The sequence below is a fragment of the Ambystoma mexicanum genome, chromosome 3p (assembly GCF_040938575.1).
Source record: "Ambystoma mexicanum isolate Mex_15411 chromosome 3p, UKY_AmexF1_1, whole genome shotgun sequence".
Taxonomy (NCBI): domain Eukaryota; kingdom Metazoa; phylum Chordata; class Amphibia; order Caudata; family Ambystomatidae; genus Ambystoma; species Ambystoma mexicanum.
In genome coordinates, this window is record NC_090925.1 from 598,455,875 (window position 1) to 598,481,904 (window position 26,030).

Sequence of the window (26,030 nt, forward strand, 5' to 3'; positions counted from 1 at the left end):
TGCTGGCCCCCGCCATGTTGGCGGGCCGCATGGCTCTGGCCCAGTTGGCCATAGGGGAATCTGTTCTTGAAACCCCAGTTCCCCCCCCCCCCCTTCAAAAATGTTCTGTTCTCCCGTTGGAGCCTCAGATTAAAAGTTCAGAGGCAGAGTGATTTCCAGCTATGGCTCCTTTACAGTGACAGCTGATCCTGGCTTGTCCCGGCCCCCCGCCCCCCACCCAGTTACCCCTGTTGATGCAGATGCTGCCCCAGACTGCCGAATTGTATGATTTGTCTCCCTTAATGTTAAGGGTCTGAACTCTCCTGCCAAACGCAAATCGATTATTCAACGACTCCTGGATGAAGACGCCGGAGTGGCTCTGTTACAGGAGACCAACCTGCTTCCAGGGGGACTCTGGGTGCCTCAGGTCCAGAGACTTCCTGCTGCAGTTCTTAGCTTCTGACGGCACCAAGAAAGGGGGGGCTGCAATTCTCTTTAGGAGGGGCCTGAAGCCGCAGAACTTAAACAAATTGGGCCGCTATGTAGCTATCAAATGCCTCTTACTAGGCCAACTATCCACGCCTGTTTCCGCATGTGCCCCCAATGTGGCTGTTAGGCAGAATCCTGTGCAGTTCCCTTAGGGAGCACTACAGAAGATTAAGACTACAGGTATATGCAATAAATCTCCTTTGGTATCAGTCCGTACCACAAAGGTTTAGTTGGTAGCTGTGGCTAAGCAGTCAGACTTATCTCAAGAGAGAGATGAGCAATATTCAGGGTTTACACAATAGGACTACAATACTATGGAACAAGGAAACACTGACCAAAGCTTTGTATCAAAAAGAATATATATATATTTATTTTACACACTCTGATGTTCACACACAAATCACTATTCTTAAAGTAAGTTAAAACAGTCAGGAAAAGTATACACCACTCCCTATTTAAATTGTAGACAAGTTTGAGCAAGAGTGAAAACTGAGCAAAACGGCACAGTGTTAACTAAGCAGAAATGGCACTCTAATAATTTCTTCAGAGGGAGGGAAAGAACAAGTTATACAGGTTTAGACTCCTAAAACACACCCGCAACACTTCCCAAGTGGATAGTGAACAAGTTAATCAAGGCAGCACTTTAGCATCAACAGTACTTTGTTGAAAACCGAGCAAAATGGCACTTCAGCAATATATAAAAGGGAAATAAATGTTGTTATAAGAGTTTTAGGTGCACCAACACATTTCTTGGAGAGAAACCATCTAGAGAAGGCAGTTATAACATATTTAGCCAGAGTCACGAGGCTTGTGCCAGAGTCAGTCGTACAAGGCAAAGTGCCTAGGTTCAAAATGTTCTAGTAGCTGCAGTCAAGTCTTTGTTAAACGATTGAAAAGGCGTTTGCAGGACGTAGAAAGATAATGTTAGACGAAAAGGCGGCCTGCCCAGAAGGTAAGTAAAGGATTTAAAAACCTTTAGCAATACCCAACGTAAAGGGAGGCCTGGCGGAACAAAGTACCTTGAAACTGGAAGAGGCTCCTGCAGAGGCGGTAGTTCCTGGCAGTTCCTGCAGTTCGGGAGATCCAGCAGAGGAAGAGAGGCTCTCGTCGTGGAGGAAGGTTTGAGTTACTGCACTGCCCAGGGATGAAACTAGCCGCGGTGCTGCCAAAATAGAATACAAGGTAGGCTCCTTTAAATCGCAGTCGTGGTGGACGGGTGCCTGGCTTCCTTCTCAGAAGGCCCAAGTGTGATTGGAGTCGACTTTTACGGGGTCCCAGACCCCACGATTGACAAATGACATCCTCCTTCTTCCAAAGATTTCAACACAGCACTGGGCCTCCTGTGCCTCTTCAGAACGCTAGAGGTAGTGGACTCGTGGAGGGTGCTTTATCCCACAGAGAGGGATTTCTCATTCTACTCCTATGTCCATAGGACCTTCTCAAGAATTGACCTCCTCCTGACTTCGCCACAACTACTAACTTATGTCAAGGAGATCTGCATTGAGACAAGAACCGTATCTGACCATGCTCCAGTGGCCTTAGAACTCCGAGCACACCAACCACGCCAATGGTCCCTATTCGACCCGATTCTCAATGACATGCCCCTGAGAGACTCAATCGCTACCACTATTCGAAACTTCTTTAAAGAAAACCGTAACGAGGACACTTTCCCAGCGAACACCTGGGATGCTATGAAGGCAGTGGTCCGGGGGGAACTGATTGCCCAGGGAGTGGCATACCACAGAGCTAGGCGACAAACCCGCCTGTCTCTTGAAGAGGAACTTCGGGAAGCCGAACGGACACATAAATTAAAAGGTTGGTCCCCGAAAACACAGCGGGCCATCCGTATCGGCTGCAATAAAATTGAGGCTCACTATGCTGAACATACAGCTCATCTTCTGGCCAAAACTAAGCAGTTCTATTATGCTAAAAATAATAAAGCAAACAAACTGCTAGTGAGCAAACTAGCTAAAGAGAGGCGAAACAACACAATAATCGGTCTGCGGGACCGCCAAGGTACTGTTCAATATGCAGAGCGGGAGAAACAGCAACTGGCAGCGGCTCATCTGGCTCAGGTGATGACCGCACCTGCCAGAGACCGAAGTGAACAAGAACATATCTACAGAAGGCGGTACTACCCCACCTAAAGGACTCAGTTTGAGAAAACCTGGACGCTCCAATCACAGGTGAGGAAATAGAGGCCGCCATTAAATGCCTCAAATCGCGAGCTCTGGGTCCCGATGGGTTTTCCATCAGGTTCTATAAAATCTTCCGGCCACAGTTACTTGCCCCCATGGTAGCCCTCTTTAACTCTTTCAGGGAATCGAGCACCGTCACTCCCTCTATGTCGCTATCCATCACGATCCTGCTACCCAAACCGGGAAAAGATCTCAAAGACCCAGCCTCGTACAGACCCATTGCCTTGCTAAATATTGACGCTAACATCCATTCCAAAATTCTGGCCCACCGCCTCTCACCCATTCTACCCGACATAATCCATCCGGACCAGTCAGGCTTTATTAGAAATAGGTCCACTGGAGACAATATCCGCAGATCCCTGGACCTGGTTGACCTGACTGTCCGTAACTCCCAAAAACTAGTGCGGATGGCTCTGGACGCCACTAAGGCGTTTGATAGGGTAGACTGGGCCTTTATGCAAACTCTTGAAGCCTTCCGCTTTGGGCCCACGTTCCAGAAGATGATCTTGGCCAACTATCAATCTCCGAAAACTCTTCTTAGGGTCAATGGCGCTCTTTCCGATCCGATCCCGGTAACCTGTGGGACTAGGCAGGGAGGTCCTCTGTCCCCACTGCTCTTTGCCCTAGCTATGGAACCTTTTGCGCAGAGAATCAGAGCCAATGCAAATATCAAAGGCCCTCAGATTGGCTCCACCCAACATAAAATAGGCCTTTACGCAAACGTTGTCCTGCTCACTCTTTCGGAAGCCACCTCCTCCTTACGGAACGCCCTTGCAGAAGTGGCTAGCTATGGGAAGGTCACAGGCTTCTCCGTTAATTTTAACAAATCAGTAGCCCTGGGATTTGGCCTGTCCCCAGGTGACTGAGATGCCCTGGCTCTGTTATGTACCATCCAATGGAAGGAAAAGATGATTCTCCAGCATGGGGTCTGGCATGGATTCACATGCTCATGAATAATCCCCGTCGTCAGGCTGGGAATCCTCGGTAAAGAAAAAATCAGTATCAGTTTTGTTTCTGATCTGTCTTTCTCAGTAGTAACCAATCACTGGTCTTTGGGTCATACTGCTCCCAGCCAATGACTGCCCTCTCTCTAAGCCCCGCCTCTGGCCGCCATCTTCAGATTTTTACCGCACGCTCAAGTGTTGGGAGTCCCCGTGTTTAGCTCTCGAGCTTTTGTTGCGTTTTCGTGCTTTTTCAAAGAGAATTGCTCATTTTTCGGTCAAATAGAGCCTCAAGCTCCACCGTCTCTATATCCGATTAACGAGGATCCATGTCGGATTTTTCTACGCCCCTCAAGGGTGAAGATTGTGTCGAGTTACGCTTCTTGGAAGATTCCAGAAGTTTCTGCAACCTACCCGAACATGGCCCAAGAGAAAGGAAGCTCGACGCCCGGAAAGCTGTTCATCTGCCCTGGATGCCAGCTACAGAATGTGTTCAAGAAGGACGAGCATTCGAAATGTCTCTACTGCCTTCATGAGGACAAAACGCACGTGGAGAAGGACTGTGCGTTTTGCAGGAACATGTCAGAACGGACCATCAGGGACCGACACCTTCGTCTCTCCAACTGGCTGGAAGGAAGGAGTCTGTCAGGTGAGAAGAAGAAGAAGAAGTCCGAGCGGTCTTCTAAGTCCTGTGAGGGCGCCCTGGCTACGGGGGCCCAACAGAAGGCAAAGCACCCCGAGTCTGCTGGCAGCGGGAGCGCCGAAAGGTCGGGCTCTTCGGCTGCCAGGCAGGGCGCACCTTCCCCGGCACCATCAACCACGAGCCAACGCTCTGGTTCGGGGAAGAGGAAATCCGAGAACCCGGGTAAGTGTCATGATCACTGCTTCCAAGGAGTCAGGAACAGCCCAACGTCCTTGGAAGCAGGCCCCTAACCGTTATCTTAGGCACCAGCCGGTCCCCACTGGGACCTTTTGGACCTTGTCCTGGCGCCGGTGGCACCAGGCTCATCAAAGCCATCGGTCCCGGCACTGGAAGCGCCGGGCTCATAATATGTATGAAGATGCTTGGGTGGACTTACCTGCAGCAGACCATGCTGCTTACTTACCAGCCACATAGGAATCCTCTGTGAACAGGAACTACTTTCTTACCTGGGTGGGGCAAGCTCCACTCCCTGGATACAACACGGGAACTCTTCTGGAACTGGAACTCTTTTCTTACCTAGGCGGGGCCGTGGAGGAAGACGCCTCATCACTCCAAGGCTATTTAAACCACACCCGATTGAACAAACGTGCTTCGCGTTATTCTGCATCTGCAGCAGAACGCTCACCGAGTCTGTTCCAGCCTTTCTTCCTTCCGATCCTGAACCTGCAAGAACAATACTTACCACTCCTGTATCCAGCATTCAGCAGCACCTGCAAAGACAAGAAACAACAGGTTACCACTGCAACCTTTACACGCAGCGCTTTCCTCACCTGATCCATCGGCAGCGAACATTTCTTCACGCTGCACCTCCGCCTGTGAAGACAAAAGCATTGTTATTACTTACCGGCACTCCGCGAATTCCGGATTTCTTCAACGCTGCAACCCAGCATCTGAAAGACAAACGAAGAGACATTAGACAGGTATTTACTCACGTCCATCGCGCTCGCCACAGTAGAACGCCTGCAAAAACTCCAGCGTTTTCCAGCATCTCTTCAGCACGAACTCACAGCTGCAAAGGAAAATTGACAGTTAGAGCGCTTGCATTTACTTACGCATTTCTAAGCGCTTCATTCCATGGCTCTGGCTCCAACTTCGGCTCTCTTCACACCATCTCCTATCTCATGAGCCCTGCAAGACAAATAGGAAAAAGCATTATACAGAGTCCTGTTCTATATTAACGTGCCCACGCACCTAAAGACTAAAAGGACTAAAAAGGTGTCCAGAAACTCACCGCTCGTGCAGTTAACGACGGTAGCGATCCTCTGATGTCAAGAGGCCTATGTTTCACCAGTGAAGGAACTGGCAACGGCACCCTGCACCAGACGCAGATGGAGAGTCCAGCATTCACCTATCTAAGGTGAGCACGTTGACCTGGGGGTTCTATGGAGAAGCTAAGAAGAGAGAGAGAGAGAGGGACATTCAACAACCCAGATCATTAACCCCCATATTCTTTCACCTGCAGAAATCTCACTCTTCGAGTTCGACACACAGTGCGAAGAGGTTCGGCCCCAGAAGCAAATCGAGTCCTGCACATCACTTTTCGTGTCACAGACACCTTCCTGCCAAGACCAGCGCCTCCGTGGGAATCAGGTGAGCGTTACAGTAAGCCTCTGGAGAGGCCCCGGTCGATCTCGAAGGATTCGGCCGAAGGGGAGCGAGGCGGTGACCCTCCCCCCTAAGTGAAGGCCTCAAACGCGCCTAAGGCGGTGAAGGCCTTGATTCACCCGGCCAAGGCCTCTATCGAGGGAGTCGCAGCAGCCCTGGTGCAGCCTGTGGAGGCTACACCAGTGGAGGCGACCTCGGGGCCCAGAGTCTCGCTGCCTCCGCAGAGGGAAGCCTCTTTCAGACCCATCGAAAAGACCCCGGTGAAGACCCCGGCGGAAAAAGAGAGGGGGCGGTGGGCATTGTGGACACAGACACAGCATCCGAGGAGGAGTTGGCAGAAGTCCTAGAGGGCCTCGACGAGGGCATCAAGGAGGCCCGTCCCCACAGGAGGGATCCCGACGAGGGTGACGATGAGAGTGACGGCGGCACTGGCGAGGGTCCTAGTCAGCCGTCGCAGGACAACTCGGCAGCCATTTTGTTGCCGATACAATGCTTATGTTCAGAGATAAGGACGAGATTGCCCTTACCAACGACAGAGGACCCGGTACCAGGTCTGGCGTAGGAACCAGAGCCGGGCCCGGCGGGAAGCCTCCCGAACAAGAGAAGACGGATCCACCCAGCCCTGCCTTCTCAGCCCTCGCGGCCTGCTCGGTCTTTACCCACGTCCCCCGTCCCTGGGGATGACACGGGAACTGACTCGGCCACGACGGGTACCGATGATGACGGCGGTGACGACGGGTCGGAGCTCCCATCACCAGCCTGGGCCTCCCCGTCCGATGAGTTCGGATTTTTCCACGCAATGATCGCCAGGGCATCCAAGCTTTTTAAGCTCTGCCCCGAGGAGAAGAAGAAGGAAGGTTTCCTTTACCAACGGCGCGAGGCCAGGAGGAAGTCAGTCCTCGCAGCGCCTCTGCTGGATGACATCTGGGACGAGGGTCTCACCCTTCTCAAGAACCCTTCTTCGACGCCTGCCAAGAAGGATCGGTACAAGAAGAAGTACTGGGTCCCCGACGCGGCCCCTCTGTGCCTTAGGGCACAACCTACCCCGGACTCGTTCATCTCAGCGGCGACCAAGAAGAAAGCGGGCGGCGTCGGTCTCAACGTCAACTTCCCTGCCGGACGGCGAAGGGAGGAAGCTGGACGCAATGGGACGACGAGTTATCTCGTCGCGGGCAACAACGATTAAGGCGGCCAACGCCCTTGCAATCGTGGCCCGCTACGACAGGGAGTTATGGTTCAAGATCGCCCCCATGTTGGACTTCCTACCGGATGACAAGAGGGCTGAGGCCCTGGAGATCTTGCAAGAAGGCAAAGTTGCGTTGGACCACGCCATTACAGTGGCAACGGACATTGCTGACACCGGTTTCCGCCAGCTAGGCAACGGACGACGAGGTTGGCTCAAGGCGACGGATTTCCGCCAGGATGTGCAAGCCAAGGTGCTGGACATGCCGTTCGATGGGAACAACCTGTTTGGGAAAACGGTGGATGAGTCCCTCCAAGCCATCAAGGCAGACACAAGACTGCTAGGGCCCTAGGCGTTCTCCGGCAACGGAGGCCGTCCTTTCAGAGCGCCGGAGGCAAGCAGAGTGCCTCCAAGGGATTCGGCGGTGGCTTCTCTACGTACCGCCAAGCGGCCCGCTCCTCGTTGCAGGAAGCCTATAGAGGATGAGGCAAGTCGGGGGGGGGGGGCCTGCCGTCGTCGCCAGGGAGGCCAAGGCAGCAAGGCTTCCGCCAAGCAAGATTGAACCGACAGCAGGGTCGGGCCCCCACCGAAGCACCCCAGTGGGAGGCCGGCTGGAAAAGTTTGTCAGCGTGTGGGAGTCCATCTCCACCCACCATTGGCTGCTGGACGCCCTGGCCCAGGGGCACGCCCTCGAATTTCTAAAAAAAGTGTCCCCGCATTCCACCCGTGGTCAGGAACGAAAATCACATCCCCCAACTACTCTTGGAGGTGAGGGCGTTGCTCAGAAAAGGTGCCATCGAGCTCGTCCCGAAGAGGCTCCGGGGCTCCGGAGTATACTCAAGGTACATCCTAGTAAAAAAGAAGACAGGAGGATGGCGCCCCATCCTGGACCGGCGACGGCTGAACAAATACATCAAGGCACAGAAATTCCGGATGGTCACCCTCCAGCACGTGCTGGGACAGCTGGAGGAGGGCGATTTCCTATCGTCATTGGATTTGGAGAATGCGTACTTCCACATCACCATTCTGAAAAGTCACCGAAAGTTCCTCAGGTTCGTGGTCCAAGGACGGCACTACCAGTTCAAGGCCCTCACGTTCGGATTGAAGTCAGCACCGGGGGTGTTCACCAAGTGCCTCGCACCGGTGGCGGCGTGGCTGCGCCTGCAGGGGATCCACGTCTACCCCTACCTGGACGACTGGCTCATCCGAGCAGGGACAAGGGAGCTTGCCATGGATCACACAGCAAAGACCGTCCAGCTGCTCTCAGACCTGGGATTCTCCATCAACTTTCTCTAATCCCACCTGGTCCCGTCGCAAGTCACACTGTTTCTGGGAGCAAAGCTCGACACAGTGGCGCGCCTGACCTCACCGTCGGAAGAAAATACGAAGGTCATCCTGGGCAAGGTGCAGCGCCTGCTGGCCACGGATGTGGCCAGGGTGAGGTCCATCAAGTCCCTCCTCAGGATGATGTCCTCCTTCATATATCTCGTGCGGTGTGCAGGCTTCGGATGCGCCCTCTGCAAGAGTTCCTCGACTTCCGCTGGATCCAAGCGACGGGCAGCTTCGAGGACGGGATTCGAGGACGGGATTCCGCTCGACCTTCTGACGAGCGATCCGGTGGTGGGGTGCCCGCGCTCATCTGACGGCGGGCACATACTTTCAGACCCCATCCCACCAGATAACGGTGATAACGGATGCCTCCCTGGAAGGATGGGAAGCACACACCGGAGATCTTCACGCAAGAGGCCTTTGGCTCCCAGAGGAGACGAAGCTCCACATCAACATCCTGGAGCTCCGAGCAGTGTTCGGGGCCCTCAGGTCCTTTCTCCCGTCCCTCAAGGGCAAGGTGGTGAGAGTTTTCACCGACAACACCACCACGATGTTCTACATCCGGAAGCAGGGAGGAACCAGATCCCCAGCCCTCTCCAAGGAAGCCCAGGATCTGTGGCATTGGGCCGTCGGCCGAGGGATGTTTCTGGTGCCCTTTCATTTGGCAGGGATAAAAAAACTCCATCGCCGACTCACTCAGCAGGGAGCTGCGCTCGTGCCACGAGTGGGAACTACGTAGTGATCAAGTGGATCGACTCTTCCGACGATGGGGAAAACCCCAGATCGACCTGTTCGCGACAGCGACGAACTCCAAGTGCCAGAGGTTCGCCAGCAGGTTTCCCCAGCCGAGGAGCATGGGCGATGCTTTCTCGTTCCCCTGGGAAGGCCTGTTCCTTTATGCGTTCCCTTCGTTGCCGTTGCTGCTCCGACTCGTCAAACAGCTCAAGAGGTCCCGGTGCAGGATGATCCTGGTCGCACCGGCGTGGCCGAGGCAGATCTGGTTCCCGGACCTTCTGGACTTGTCAGCGTCCCCACCAGTCAAGCTGCCGACAGACACGGATCTTCTCTCCAGAGAAGGAGGCGCCATACTTCATCACAACCCGGAGTCACTGAACTTGCAGGCCTGGCTCCTGCAGCGCTAGAGTTTGAAGGGTACGATATCCTGGCTGACTGCAGAGAGGTCCTTGCAAAAGCCAGGGCGTCCTGAACTCTCAAGTGCTACGGACATAAGTGGAAGAGGTTCTCTGTCTGGTGCCGTGCACAGAAGATTAACCCTCTACGGATTACGGCCCCTCAAGTGCTGCCGTACCTACTGTCACTGGCCAAGGCTGGACTGGCTTATGCCTCCATCAAGATACATCTGGCTGCGATCTCCCGATACACCAGAACCACAGGACGGGCGTCCTTGTGGTCCCATCGCCTGGTGAAGGAATTTTTAAAGGGACTGTTCCGATTGTTCCCGCCGGTGAAGGCCCCTGCCCCGGCGTGGGAACTCAATGTGGTGCTGACCAGGCTCATGGGGGCGCCATTTGAGCCCCTGCATTCAGCGCTGCTGAAATTCCTGTCCTGGAAGACTGCGTTTCTTGTGGCCATCACCTCCGCACGGCGAGTGGGAGAGATCCAGGCCCTATCCTGCAAGCCTCCATACTTGACTTTTCACAACACGAGGGTGGTGCTGAGGACGCACCCCTCGTTTATGCCCAAGGTGCCGTCAGACTTCCACCTCAACGAGCACTTGGTACTACCAGTTTTCTTCCCGTCGCCTTCGTCTCCGGCCGAGAGGACTTTGCACTCGCTGGATGTGGCTAGAGCGCTGAAGTTCTACGTGGACCGAACGAAGAGTTTTCGGAAGACATCACAGCTGTTTCTGAACTTTGGACCTGTGAACCAAGGGAAGGCTCTCTCGAAGGCTTCCATTTCCAGATGGCTCTCCGGCTGCATCATGCATTGTCATCGGTTGGCAAACCGACCGTTGCCCGGCCGTCCGAAAGCCCACTCAACCAGAGCGATCGCTGCTACCACGGCGTTCTTGTCTGGTGTGCCCCTGCTGGACATCTGCAGGGCTGCTACGTGGAGGTCGACTCACACCTTCACAAGATTCTACTGCGTCGACCGGGATTCCAGGGAGGAGTCCAGAGTCGGCCAGGCAGTGCTGCGCAACCTGTTTGCTTAAGGTGAGCCTGATGGGGCGGTAAGAGATGCTTAATGTTGAGTTTTATGTAATGCTTAATGTTGAGCCTTGCCATCTCCCGTGGTTGTGCATGTCTACTGCTATGTATTCTTATATTCATGAGCATGTGAATCCATGACAGACCCCATGCTGGAGAAGGAACAAGTTACTTACCTGTAACTGTTGTTCTCCAGCATGGGTCTGGCATGGATTCACATGCGAACCCTCCCTCCTGCCCCTCTACGGCTCTTCACTTGGTCATACTGCCACTTTGCGTGCTACCAAATCTGAAGATGGCTGCCAGAGGCGCGGCTTAGGGAGAGGGCAGTCATTGGCTGGGGGCAGTATGACCCAGAGACCAGTGATTGGTTACTACTGAGAAAGACAGATCAGAAACAAAACTGATACTGATTTTTTCTTTACCGAGGATTCCCAGCCTGACGACGGGGAATATTCATGAGCATGTGAATCCATGCCAGACCCATGCTGGAGAACAACAGTTACAGGTAAGTAACGTGTTCCTTCCCTATCTAGGAGTCCAAATCCCTGCAGACCCTAAAACAGTATAACATGCAAATTTTCCCCCACTTTTTCGCGAACTGGAAACAGATCTGAAGAGGTGGGCATTGCAAGAAATCTCCTTGATGTGGCGTATCACGGCGAGCAAAATTAATCTCCTCCCTAGATTCCTGTACGCCTGCTCCGCCCTACCTGTGACAATTCCGCCAGCTACCCTGCAGGGGCTCCAGAAGAAACTGCTTCAATTTATCTGGAGAGGCAAAAAAGCTAGAATCCCCCTGAAAACAATGCTGGATAACGCACGGCTTGGGGGGGCTGGGAGTCCCCGACCTACAGAGCTACCAAATAGCGGCTCAGCTAGCCCACACCCAGGCTTGGCTGATGACATCTGGATGCCCTAGATGGGTGGAGATAGAACAATCTCGGCTACCCCTTCCCCTGCGCTTTCTCCCGCATATTCCACCTCCGCTCCGGCAGAGCTGGAACGACCTGTTATTGTCTACTAAACACACTCTGAGCGCTTGGGACTGGGCGCGGCGACGCAAAAGGATCCCGAGGGGCATGGGCCCCTTTTCTCCGGTTTTCAAGAACCCCTCTTTCTTCCCCGGAACTAACCCCCACAATTTCAGGAATTGTATCGTAGGAGGCCTGGAATCATTGGGCCAACTCTTTGTGGAAGGTCGCCCCCGAATGTTTGAACAATGCAAGGAAACCGTTCAGCTTGAGGAATCTGACAGATTCTCTTATATTCAGCTCTGTCACTGGTGTACTCACCCTCAAACCCTTCAAGCAACAACGCGCACCCCCTCCTCCTTCGAACTGACTCTGCAAGAACTTCCGGCCCGGGGGAGGATCTCAGCCCTATATAAACGCTTTCTAGGTGGCTTCCGTATCTCCAAGACATGCGCCATGGCACAGTGGGAAGCGGATCTCATCGACGTACCAAAATTGGGTTGACATATGGTCACAAACTCACTCATTGTCCTCCTGCATCACAAATAGAGAATGCGCATACAAACTTTTACGGCAGTGGTACTACCCTCCCCTGCGGTTCCACCATGTGAACCGGGCCCTGAGTCCCACCTGCTGGAGGCTCTGTGGGCGACCGGGCTCCTTCTTTCACATGTGGTGGTCCTGTCGGAAGACTCAACTTTTCTAGACACACTGCTTAACCACGATTGTAGACATCACTCAGGTGTTGATCCCACTCGAACCCAAACCCATTCTCCTGTGCTCTCCGGTCCCAGGGTGCTACCCCAGATAGGGAAGAAAAGCTCAACTGCTGACCCAATGTCTATTGGCAGCGTGAATCGTGGTTGCCCGCACATGGAAATCCACTGAAGGACCTCTTATGACGCTGTGGTGGACAAAAATGTGGGACATCCTGATTGCGGAAAAGATAACCGCGTCCAGAACCGGACTTCTTCATCATTTTCAAGATGTCTTGGCCCCATTCCAAGACTATGATAGAAAGTTCCCGGCCTTAACCTACAAACCCTGTAACACCAAGAGATTCCTGGAGGGAACGGAAGCCTCCCGAGCAGAGGATGAAATCTATGCATGAATGGGAATTTCAAGCTCCTGAGACCCTATTTATGGTGGGAGCGCCGGATGGCGGGAGGGGGACGGGAGGATTTGGTAAGCTGTATGCCATGCTATGATGTTATTTGACCTGTAATCACTCTGCCCTGTCTCAAAAATAAACACACTTTAAAAAAAAATAATAAAGTACCCGTGGTGGTTGGGGAAATAGAGGTGCCAAAGCCGCTCAGGCAGCTGCCTCTTTGCCTTCAGGCGCTGCCGCAGCCACTCCAAAACAGTCATGAGGCCATGTTCCATGGTTCGCCGGTTCGGGGCAGACTGTCTCAGCATCTCGAAGCTTCCGGATCCGCTCCGTGTGCAGGAAATCTTGAGAAAGGCGCTATAGAACTGGTGCCTGTAGCGAAGAGGAACAAGGGATAGTATTCCCCATATTTTTTTATCCCAAAGAAAGACGGGGAATTGAGACCCATCCTGGACTTGCATTGGTTGAACAAACTTCTCAGAAAGGACAAGTTCAAGATGGTTACTCTTTCTCAAGTCCTCCAAGCCCCTCAACTTCAGGATTGGTTGCTGTCTCTGGACCTAGAGGATGCTTACTTTCATGTGCCGATTCATCCCAAGCACAGAAAGTACCTGATGTTTGCGGCTGGCGACTCGCACTTTCAGTTTCGGGTCCTGCCATTCGGATTGACCTCCGCCTCGAGGGTCTTCACCAAGCTAATGGTGGTGGTGGCGGCATACCTCAGGCGAGGGTGGATTCACGTCTACCCCTACCTGGACGACTGTCTGATCTGTGTGCATTCTCCCTAGCAAGCATTTAGATCACCTCGGTATCACCTGCCGCTCCCTCCACGGGCTGGGCTTCTTCCTCAATTTCAAGAAGTCGCATCTGACACCTTCCCAACATCTCCAGTATATCGGGGCTGTGTTGGACACATCCTTGGGGAAGTGCTCGCCTCCCAAGGTAAGGGCTCATCACATTGTGCAGATGGTCGACAAGTTTCAACATGCCCAGAGTCTCCCGGCTTTCGAATTCTTAGGGTTGCTCGGCCTCATGGCATCCTGCATTTTTCTGGTGCCAGAGGCCAGGCTGATGATGGGATCCCTGCAATGGGTCTTCAAGATGCAGTGGTCGCAGTTCTCAGGCAAGATGTCGGATCCCGTTCAGATTCCAATTTCGGTCTCCCAGGATCTTCTGTGGTGTGCCAACAAAGGGAACCTGATGAATGGGGAGCTGTTTTGCAATCATGGCCGGAGGTGACTGTAGTGACGTATGCTTCCCTCACATGTACTTGGACTTGCTATCTCAGGAAGAGGGTAAGATCTGGTATCCCTCCCCAAGATTACTGAACTTGGCACCATGGTAACTAAGGCCAGGTCCTTAGGCCCTTTGGGGCTTTCTGAGGATGACAAACAAATTCTTCATGCAGTAAGGAAAGATTCCACAAGAGCTCAATACAAAAGTTAAGTGGCTCAGGTTTTGCCACTGGAGCTTAAACAAGCATAAGAACCCTCTTGCTGCCTCATTAGACCACGTTATTCCCTTAATTTCGATCCTTGTGTCTCCTGTAATAACATAGAAAAATGCAGAACATATCTATTGGCGCTTGGCGCATACCTCAATTTATGTTGGACAAGGTCAAACCCAGAGGTGAAACAACATTTTGATGGCCTGTGTCACCTTTTTCCTATAGTCAAGCCTCCACATCCCCAGCAGGAGCTGAACATGGCTCTCTCTGCACTATGCCATCAACATTTGCACCAATGGCTGCATAGGATCCAAGATTGGTTTTCTGGAAAATCGCTTTCTTTGTGACTATTAAATACGGTTATTCATTGCATTCCGAGCCTGAAAGGGTCCTTCATTCATTAGATGTGAGAAGGGCCCTAAAGTTCTATTTGGATAGCACCAAGGATTTCAGACAATCTGGCTTTAACACTGAAATAGTTCGGAATGTGCATCGAGGCCTGCCTGGCCTTCCACGTTAAAGGCTCCTGTTTCAGTCTTTCCCAAACAACGAAACAAAAAGTTCACACCGGTCCCCCTCTGTCAGACTCAGAGCTCTTCAAAGACCTCTTCAAAGAAAACAAAAGTTCAATGTTGGACCCCCCTCTGCCAGGCTCAGACCATTCACAGTTCAACAACACTTGCCGGGGCTCCATTGCCCAAGCCTTTTACACTTCGGGTCTCTCTCTGCCGGTCTCAGACCACTTTTCAGATGTCGTAGACATTCGAATGTGCAGGGCTTCCTTTACAGATGACCGCAGGACCACTTCAACATTTAACTTTTCCTCTCCCCTTCTGTCAGGGTTAACTTGGTTCTCTTTTGTTTGGACAGTTAATTTACTTTTATCGTCTCAAACAATGGACCTTTCATGGAGACTTTCAAATGGGCTATTCCTTTTCGCCTGACCATTCCATTACTCAGTATCGTTGGTGCCACAGGCTTCTTGCTTTAAAGTTCCTTCGCAAGTCTGCCTTTCCTCGCGTCTCATCCAAACGCGTGCAGCCTTCACTTGTGATATTTTTCTGCAAACTACAATCTTTCTTAGCACACACAGTTCTCTCAGGTCACTTGCCAACTCACCGGCTGAGCGCTGTTCTCTCTTGCTTTTTTCGATTTCTAATTCATGAGTCAAGGTTAGTACCACAGTCTTGGCCTCGCCTCCCCAATTCTGTCGTTTACCTCGGAGGATCGCTGGCTTCCTTGAAACACAATGCAGTCTTTGATATTGGGATCTGGACTTCTTCATGTGTCTTTCGCAGCCTTGTGGAGGCAACAACCTCCCGTAGGGAAGTCTTTGAGTTTTCGGCCCGCTGCTCTCGTCCCTTAGTCCGTCGTTCTGCTCCAGTAAGTTTGCTTTTGCCACGGAAATTCTGCTCATACTTGTGTTCCCCCTTGCTCAGAGTGTGTCTCTAGGTTCCGCATTCTATCTGTGTGAGGAGAGCTAATTGGAATTGGGTGTATGCACTTGAAGTCAAGTGCCTGTCTTTACCTGACCCGATTAGCGGGACATGTCCAGTACGATGTATAAGAGTTTGTCTTGTTACTCCCAGTCACCCTCTTCCTCTGCCTACTGTTTGTGCTGAAAGGGGGGGTGGGGAAGTTGGGACATCGGATCCTACAAAATAGGAGTGGTTGGATGCACTAAAAAGGGAGGAATACCGCGTCTCACCGTCGACTGTCTCACCCCCACTCTCCGAAGAACCCTCACCCAGGAGATCCTCCCGCACCGGTCGACCCCCACGGTCTGGATCCATAGGCAATGGACGTGCCCTGGCCACCTGAGAGAGAGAGATCGCCAGGGACTAGCGGGTGAGATACCCTCTGGTTTTTCACACAGAACAAAAGACAAATGTGACTTATCTGAAATAGTATTTTTGAAGCTTGTCTCTGTTTTACTCGCATGTTACCCACCCATTCTCCTCAAGAGATTGTATGCAGGAGTACAATCCAGTTACCATTTCTTAAATAGATGTGAATTGTTACATTTAGAGTTTATTATACTAATGGAGGTGTATTTATATATGGATGCAATTTTTTCCTTATAGAGGTGTATTTACATTCTGGGTGCATACTGTAGATGTCAAAAGTGTCCAAAATGCAAATGTTTACTAACACATCCTGGTCAACCGATATTTTCCAAAGCTGAGATATGAACAGTTTCGGCCCAAAAGTATATTGGGACATATGAACAGCATCTGAATGTAAAATAGTCACACTGCAAATTTTCTGTTACAGTTAAGTGTTTGCCATTTTTCAAACAACACATATCAGAGAGATTGGCCTGTGTTTCCAGTGCCTCCTTTGCTCACACTTTTCTTAGCTACATAGAACAATTCAATATTATATTTTTAATTTCCTAGCTAAATATGTTTTCTCATGCAATTCTCCAATGCTTTGTGTCAGTGTTAAGTTACTGATTAATACACATAGTAAATATTTTTCTTTCTATAAGTACACAACTTATTTCTCTTGCTTTCTTCTTCTTGTCTACACTTCCTTTTAGGATACCATGGCAAAGCGAAATACAGTCATAGGTACCCCATTCTGGATGGCTCCAGAAGTAATCCAAGAAATTGGATACAACTGTGTGGCTGATATTTGGTCACTGGGAATTACAGCAATAGAAATGGCAGAAGGCAAACCACCATATTCTGACATTCATCCAATGAGGGTAAGAACATTACATCTTCTTCATGTCTCAGTGTGCATTTGTTTTTGTTGTTTTATTATGTGTATACAAGCGCTACTTTAATAAAAAAAAGTTTATTGTATAATGGAATCTAAAAACTGTGATTTTGGGTAATGTATGAATGGAAATATCTGTAAGAGCCAAGAACCTCCTACCTTCTAGCTCTGTTACGGTTGAATAAGTTGTGCATCTCCCCTAAATAAGAAAATTAATAGTTGTGATTGAGCATCAGCTCCTCCTAAAATGTTTGTGCAAAGATCTGGTGAAGAAACTCTGTTAAGTGGCACATTTTGAATTTAGTTGCATAATTAACCCTTTAAGTGCCATGGGTATTTCCCCCCAGTGCCAGGGCCTTTTTTGGTGATTTCGGTATGTGGCCATTCAATGCCTTGTGCCTTTTTTGTTACACGAGATATCTCGGCCAAATTTGGCTCCTTTTTTTCCCACATGTAGGCAGTCGTAACGCCACCCAGTAATCCTAGGTTGCTCTAGGTGGGTGAGCGAAAATAAGTAAAAAGTACGAAAATGTTGGTTTTTTTAAAAAAATGCCAATAAAATGATGTACAAAGAAGCCTGTGGTTTTTTCCTTGTAAAAGCTACGAACAAATGGTTTGCTGTGCTGAGTTCACCAATTTCATGGCTTTCAAGAACAGGTTGTGTGGAAACGAAAACAAATTATTTTCATGTGGTTATCAACTATTTTGTGAGAGGTAGGCGATTTTGGCCATTTTTGTCAATTGGACATGCATGGACGGAATGGAAGAAAAGGGTAGGAAAGCCGAATTGGAGGACAGAAAGGCATATATTTCTGAAAAGTAGACAGAATTCCAAGTTTAGGAAGGGGTGATTTGCATAGGTCAGGCAAACACTAGGTAGGGGGAAATGCCATAGAATGGTGGAAAAGCGGGAAAATTACCGGAAAAAAAGGTGTGTTGGACATGGTTGGCTTGGTACGGCAATGGCTTCTAATAATTTTGAGAAAAGCAATGCTCTGCTACATTCCCCCGACTCTTGCAGTTAGGAAAGCAAACATTTTTTGTAGTGTTTTACAAAACAAGCAATACCACAAGCCAAACACTGAGCCATGGTACACAGGAGTTTTACGCTCACGGCCTGAACAGACACACTTTGCATGTGTAAATCGGGAAAACCAATGTGGGGAGAAACGGCAAGCACACATTTTTTGAAAGAGCACAGGCAGACCTATTCAAGGGTTGGTGAATTGTACAGGTTACAAAAGTTTATGGCGCTTAAAGCAGCGACTAAATGTAGGTTACATTTTGGAAATGAAAGGGTTGTGTGACAAAGGGCACCATCAAATGGGTCAAAACGTTATGAAAACCACACAAACACAACAAATGTTATACCTTCCCGCATTCCCACAGGTGTGCCGATGAAAACGGTACCTCACATGTGTGGGTGCACCTACCTGGGCGCCAAGGGGAAAGCCTTAAACACAAGTAGCCCCAAGTCTGTTTTCACACCTGAATTTGACACTTTCTCCAGATAAGCACAACTTACAGATATGGGCCTCGGGTGTCCATGCCACCAAGTAAAACTGGGAACCCCATGTATTTCCGATAAGAGGACAACCGTGGGAATCCGCAGGGGTATGATTTGCGCAAATCGGCCCAGAATTTATTACCCAGACACCCCCGCAAAGTCCGAAATGCGGGGAAAAAAAACGCATTTTCTGCACATTTCACTCGGCTCACCCATCGAAACACGCCGCCAACAACACATGGCCTATCGTCCCGCGTTTCCACCGGTGTCCCGATCAAAACGGTAACTCACATATGTGGGTGCACCTACCTGGGCGCCAAGGGGAAAGCCTAAAACACAGATAACCCCAAGTAAGTTTTCACACCTGAATTTGACAATTTCTCCAGACAAGCGCAACATAAGATATGGGCCTCGGGTGTCCAAGCCATCAAGGAAAACAGGGAACCCCACGCATTTCCGAAAAGAGGACGTCCGTGGGAATCTGCAGAGGTATGATTTGTGCAAATCGGCCCAGAATTTATTGCCCAGACACCCCCACAAAGTCCGAAACGTGGGGGGAAAAAAAGAATTTTCTGCACATTTCACTTGGCTCACCTATCGAAAAACGCCACCAACAACACATGGCCTACTGTCCCGCGTTCCCACAGGTGTCCCGATGAAAACGGTACCTCACATGTGTGGGTGCACCTACCTGGGCGCCAAGGGGAGAGCCTAAAACACAGGTAACCCCAAGTCTGTTTCGACACCTGAATTTGACACTTTCTCCAGACAAGCGCAACATACAGATATGGGCCTCGGGTGTCCAAGCCACCAAGGAAAACAGGGAACCCCATGCATTTCCAAAAAGAGGACACCCGTGGGAAACCGCAGACGTATGATTTGCGCACATCGGCCCAGAATTTATTACCCAGATGCCCCCGCAAAGTCCAAAATGTGGGAAATGGAACGCATTTTCCACACATTTCACTCGGCCCATCTATCGAAACACGCCGGCAACAACAGGTGGCCTACCGTCCCGCGTTCCCACAGATGTCCCGATCAAAACTGTACCTCACATGTGTGGGTGCACCTACCTCGGCGCCAAGGGGAAAGCCTAAAACACAGGTAACCTGAAGTCTGTTTCCACACCTGAATTTGACACTTTCTCCAGACAAGCGCAAGATACAGATATGGGCCTCGGGTGTCCAAGCCACCAAGGAAAACAGGGAACCCCATGCATTTCCGAAAAGAGGACATCCATGGGAATCCGCAGAGGTATGATTTGCGCACATCGGCCCAGAATTTATTACCCAGACACCCCCGCAAAATCCGAAATGTGGGAAAAAAATGCATTTTCCGCACATTTCACTCGGCTCATCCATCGAAACACGTCGGCAACAACACATGGCCTACCGTCCCGCGTTCCCACAGGTGTCCCGATCAAAACGGTACCTCACATGTGTGGGTGCACCTACCTGGGCGCCAATGGGAAAGCCTAAAACATAGGTAACCACAAGTCTGTTTCCACACCTGAATTTTACACTTCTCCAGACAAGCGCAACATACAGATATGGGCCTCGGGTGTCCAAGCCACCAAGGAAAACAGGGAACCCCATGCATTTCCGAAAAGAGGACACCCGTGGGAATCCGCAGAGGTATGATTTGCGCACATCGGCCCAGAATTTATTACCCAGACACCCCCGCAAAGTCTGAAATGTGGGAAAAAAACACATTTTCCGCACATTTCACTCGGCTCACCCATCGAAACGCTGCCAACAGCACATGGCCTACCGTCTCGCGTTCCCACAGGTGTCCCGATCAAAACGGTACCTCACATGTGTGGGTGCACCTACTTGGGCTCCAAGGGGAAAGCCTAAAACACAGGTAACCCCAAGTCTGTTTTGACACCTGAATTTGACACTTTCTCCAGACAAGCGCAACATACAGTTATGGGCCTCGGGTGTCCAAGCCACCAAGGAAAACTGGGAACCCCATGCATTTCCGAAAAGAGGACACCCGTGGGAATCCGCAGGGGTATGATTTGCGCGAAGCAGCCCAGGATCTATTTCCCAGAACCCCAGACAAAGTGAACATTGTGTTTTTTCCCCCCCAAATATCACACTTTGTCGGGGATTGTGGCTAATAAAAACTGGGGCCAATTGCGCAAGGCAGACCTCTGTGGATTCCCACGGGTGTCCTCTTTTGGGAAATGCATGGGGTTCCCCGTGTTCCTTGCTGGCTTCGACACCCTAGGCCCAAATCTGTAGGTTGCCCACATGAACAAATTGTGCTGTGGCAAAAGGCTTGGGGTTACCAGCGGGTTACCCTTTTCCTATTGCACCCCCTGTAGGTGCACCCACACATCTGAGGTACCTTTTTTCGTCGGGACACCTGTGGGAACGCGAGAAACTATGACATCTGTTGATGGTGACGTGTTTCGGTGAGTGGACATAGGGAAATGTCTCTGAAATTGGCTGGAAATTAAGACAATTCTCAGATATTTCGCTCTGGCCACCCACCGAAACACACCGCCAACAACTTATGGCCTACCTTCCCGCGTCCCCACACGTGTCCCGATGAATATGGTACTTCACATGTGTGGGTGCACCTACCAGGGGCGCAAAAGGAAAATGGTAACCCACTGGTAACCCCAAGCCTTTCGCCACTGCCCATTTTGTTCATGTGGGCAACCTACAAATTTGGGCCTAGGGTGTTGAAGCCAGCAAGGGAAACAGGGAACCCCTTGCATTTCCCAAAAGAAGACACCCGTGGGAATAAACAGAGGTCTGCCTTGCGCAAATTGCCCCAGTTTTTATTAGCCACAATCCCAGACAAAGTGTGATATTTGGTGGGAAAAAAACACAATGTTCACTTTGTCTGGGGTTCTGGGTAATAAATTCTGGGCCGCTTCGCACAAGTCAGACCTCTGCGCATTGCACCAAGACACCCCAAAGGGGAGTGACCCAGAGTGCTCCACCCTTCTTCTCCATGGCCCGCCTCAACTAGACGCGGTGGAGTGGCATTCCTTTTCAACGTGCGCCGGAAGTGGAAGGAGCCTAAATTGCATTACGTTGCAAGGCACACCACACGCAGAGGGAGCTAGACTGACTTTTCCTTATGAGGCAGACCTGAAGTGAAAGGTACCGGGGGTGATGTCACTTTCCCAGGCAGGCCTCAAGTGGAGGAAGCAGGACTAGCATTGCTTTCCAAATCACGCCAAAGGGGAGTAAACCAGAGTGCTGTCCCCATCTACTCCAAGGCACACCTCAAGTGGAGGGAGCTGGAATGGCATTCCTTTCCAAGATGCGCCTGCTTTGGAAGGAACATGCATTGCGTTACTTTGCAAGGCACACCACGCGCAGAGGGAGCTAGACTGCCTTTTCCTTATGAGGCAGACCTGAAGTGAAAGGTACAGGGGTGATGTCTCTTTCCCAGGCAGGCCTCAAGTGGAGGGAGCAGGACTAGCATTGCTTGCCAGAGCACACCAAAGGGGAATGACCCGCATGGCACAACTCGAGTAAAGGGATCCGTAATTATTACTATTTCGCAGGCACACCTCCAGTGGAAGGAGCCTGATTAGCGTTCCTTTGCAAGTCACGCCTTGAACTGAGGGATCTAGACTGATGTATATTTCGTAGGCAGGCCTCAATGGAAAGCTACGGCTGTGGTTGCCTTTCCAAGGCAGGCCTCAAGTGGAGGAAGCAGGACTAGCAATGCTCGTGAAGGCACGCTAAATCAAGTGAAGTGAGTTGACATCCTGTTGCATTTTCATTGAAGGTACACCTCCAGGGCAGGGTGCAAGAGTGCCATTTCTTTATAAGACATGCATGATTTCCGCGGCTAAGGGTCCCTTTCAAGGAATGATGGGCATTTTTGGAAATCAGTCTATCTCCCAATATTTTTCGTTTGTATGATGCAAAAGGAAACAAGGCTGAAAGCAGAGGGCAGACTGGGAAGGGAATTGGGGACAGTACACCCGAGTATCCTTCCTCTTTCCTTGTTTTGTACACACCTTACATTTTCGGTAAGGTTGTGCCTTCGTGGCAGTGGGAGGAACATAATCACCAAGTGTCGCTCTTGCAACCTGGCCACATCTTCGACCTCTGGAAAGGAGGGAATTTGTACATGAACATTAGCCAGAGATTGAACAATTGCTAATTCAATGTCCAAAAGGAGAGGTTGTTTTGTGGAGTAGCAGCACGGTACACCACATAAGCATTGTACGTTGCCATATGCACAATGTGTGTGGCTAACTTTTTGTACCAGAAACACGACTTGCGTTCAGCGTGGTATGACTCAAGCACTTGGTCATTTTTGTCTACTTCACCCATGTACTTGTTGTACTCCAGAATGGAGTTGGGCTTCCACACTTGCTGAGTCTGCCTGCGCAGAGGGACAGCTGAAGTACTTTCATCATGAATAGTACTTAGCATGTACACATCCCTTTTGTCACAGAATTTCACTGCCAACAATTAATCTCACCGCAATGCCATACATTGTCCCTTGGCCAACTTCTTACACACAAGTTGTCTGGGGAAGCCTTTGCGGTTACTGCGGATTGTACCGCATGCCAGTGTGCCCACATTGAACACTTCCTTGAACAGTGGAATTCCTGTGTAGAAATTGTCTACATACAAATGGTGTCCCTTGTGGAGCCATGGTGTGAGAAGATACCAAACTATCTTCTCACTTGTCCCTAAATGGGCTGGGCAGCCCGGAGGGTTTAGGGTAGAGTCTTTACCGGTGTAGACTCTCATGCTGCAGACATTCCAAGCTGTACTTTCACACAACATGTACATTTTAATCCCATATCATGATCTCTTGCTAGGAATGTATTGCCTGAACACTAGGCGACCTTTGAACAACACCAACGATTCATCAATGGATATGTTTTGGATAGGAACATACACTTCTGCAAATCGGTGAGTGAAGTGGTCCAGAAATGGCTTCAGTTTGAAGAGCCTATCAAAGTTTGGGTCCGTTCTGGGTAATGCTGCCGAGTTGTCATTGAAGTGCAACATACGGTGCAGTGCTTGAAAGCGATTTCTGCTCATTGTAGCTGCAAAAAACAGGCACTAAAGTGGTGCTACAGTAGACCAGTATATCGCGACAGACGGCTTGTGTCCAATTCCCATGAGCAGAATGAGACCCCAAAACTGTCTCATTTCAACATCTGTTGTGTGAACCCATACTTGTGCTATGGAGTGGGGTTTCAGAGTGGGACCCCTTGACCTCATGAACTGTGCAGCGTATAAATTGGTTTGCTGAACCACATCTGCAATGAACCCATCATCAACAAAAAGGTTGAAAAAATCAATAGGCTGAAACCCATCTGTATTCACTGTGCACCCTGATATACCAGTGAAAGGGGCACTACAGGCTGAGCCATTGCTGGAGGCACCCAGAGTGACTCTTCAGCCATGTCAGGAACTGCCACATTGCGTGGCCGTCTTGCACGTCCCCTCCCCCTTACAGGTCGCCTCCGTGTGGGAAGTGTGCGAAAAGGTGGATGCACTCTTCCTTCCTCTTCGTCATCAGATGATGACGATGATGAGTCAGAGGAGGGACTTTCGTCAATGGCCAACTCACTTCTCCAATCACTTCCCTCCTGCCCCTCAGAAGCACTATCTGTTTCAGATTGCATGTCCACCTCTGTGTCTTGCTCTGAGCCAGACTCCATCACTGCAGCTAATGCCTCCGCACCAGACATTGATCGCCGAGAAGCCATGAGTACCTTCGCTATGGAACCCTTCACTGCCCAACGACCAGATGAAGACTGAAACAATAAGTATATGTGCTTCTCAAAGTATGGAATGTAGCAGAGTAAGTGGTATCGCGTGCCACAAACCTACTCCACACAAGTACACCAAAATGTCCAGACTTTGCTCACAAACCGTAGCAGCCCTCTTCAATATGACATACTCCCTGCACGCTACAATAAACAGAGTAATACTTTGCAAACACTCACGTGAAATGCTAAGGACCAGCTGACTGCTTTCCTACAAGTGGGTAGACAGCTACAACACACCTGCACCTAAAAGAAAGACAACAAAAATGCTAAAGACGATGTCCTCTTCCGCTAAACTTTACACAAATACAAGCGTGGGGACGAGTATTTCAGCCACACTACCTATTCAGAAACAGTGAACATGCTTTGCACCATGCCCTACTCCATGGGATGCTGGTGGATGGGAAGTCAAGGTGAGAAGCAACCATGCAACGTATTAGTGATTGGTTGAGTTGAAAAGCCATAGGCAATGAAGACGCAGACAGGGAAGATAACAAAAGTACACGGGAGGCCCTTCCAGGCAACTGCTGGTACACTTTTGACAAAAACACCTGCTCATTCACATAGGGGTGTCTGTAAGGCTGATGCAAGTGGTGATGGGTAGCTAAGAAATAAGCAGCACAGACATACTGAATGCATTGACATGCCATGAACGCAGACAATTGCTAGGAAGTGGGAGTCTCTCTGCCAACATACTTACTACCATTTTTATTCACATTTCACATATTCCAGCATGTCCATCAGTTACTGGGCACACCCCCCGCCCCGTAAAATAGCGTCTGGGCAAAATGCAATATGTCTCCAATGAACAGCTCCATGCCTGTTTTGGAAAGGTGCACCCCATCTCTGTGAAACATCACAGCACCTTTGATAATGCCATGGTGAATGGTCTGTATTCTGTTGTTGCCTGCCCTCTGTCAGTCTAGTGAACTCGCCATTCAGTTTCCACACCGAGCGGTTGATGGCCCTTGTATTCCCTTGAGTTCTCCAATCCATCCTGGGAATCATCTGGGACCAGGCCACCACAGTGTTTGGAAACCTCTGTGCAATCCATTCAAGGTCCGCCATGAGCTGCTCTCGTACCCCTTTCCGTCCCACAAACGCAAAATCATTCCTCCCAGGTGCACCACTATAGGGTCAGGGGGGCTCTCCTTTTGCTTGGGCATCGATGATGGCTCCTCTGAGCTGGTGAAGGCGCATCCTCCCGACCCCAAACCAATGCACTGCAAGGCCATCCCTTCCAGACCCAGATGTAGGTGGCCCTCAGAAAAGTTGTGCAGCCCTTTGGATATAAGAGTGGCTGAAAATCCACAAAACCCTCATCCTCACTAGGAAATGGAAAGAGGAAAACCCCCATGATTATGGCTACACATACAGTTTACCAAATAACACAACGATTGCGTCAACACATGGCTCTTGTAACAATCCCAGACACATACTTCACCCACTCGGAACGCACCTCTCATTTGAGATAACAGTAGGTCGACACATAATTGCCACATTATTTTCAGGGGAAAGAGGTGAAGAAGATAGTATGTCACCTTGTGCCAATTACACAGTTGTGCTGGCACAATTGCAATCAGCGAAGGTTTCTACTCCTGTGGGCCACCAACTGCACTGAACGTTGTGTTAAGGTGACTTGCACATGCTACACCACTATACTTTGGCAGGGTGACTAGTCTGCCAGAGGATATGAAGTCCACAGGAAGTGTGCTTTGTACGCTCTCTGAATATAGGTACCCTGACAGAATGTGCCACAATGACCACAAATGGATGCAACTTCAGACACTTTCAGTGTGAGTGTTTCGGCCACAGCTCCAGGACCACTGGTGAACTTGGGGGTACTCGACTACCAAGGCAGAGAGGCGGCCAAGGTCACACTCATCAACCACCACCACCCTGCAT

At 50.4% G+C, this 26,030-nt stretch overlaps 1 protein-coding gene across 5 annotated transcripts in view; it reads left to right on the forward strand.

Annotated features, from left to right (window-relative positions):
- The window catches only part of STK4 (serine/threonine kinase 4), a 1,472,593-nt gene that overhangs the window by 619,221 nt on the left and 827,342 nt on the right, over nt 1–26,030 (forward strand). For all 5 annotated transcript variants that reach the window (XM_069651354.1, XM_069651352.1, XM_069651353.1 and 2 more), the window contains one exon: nt 16,670–16,837. In XM_069651354.1, coding sequence (XP_069507455.1) covers nt 16,670–16,837 — 168 coding nt within the window. The remainder of the gene's footprint in view (nt 1–16,669; nt 16,838–26,030) is intronic.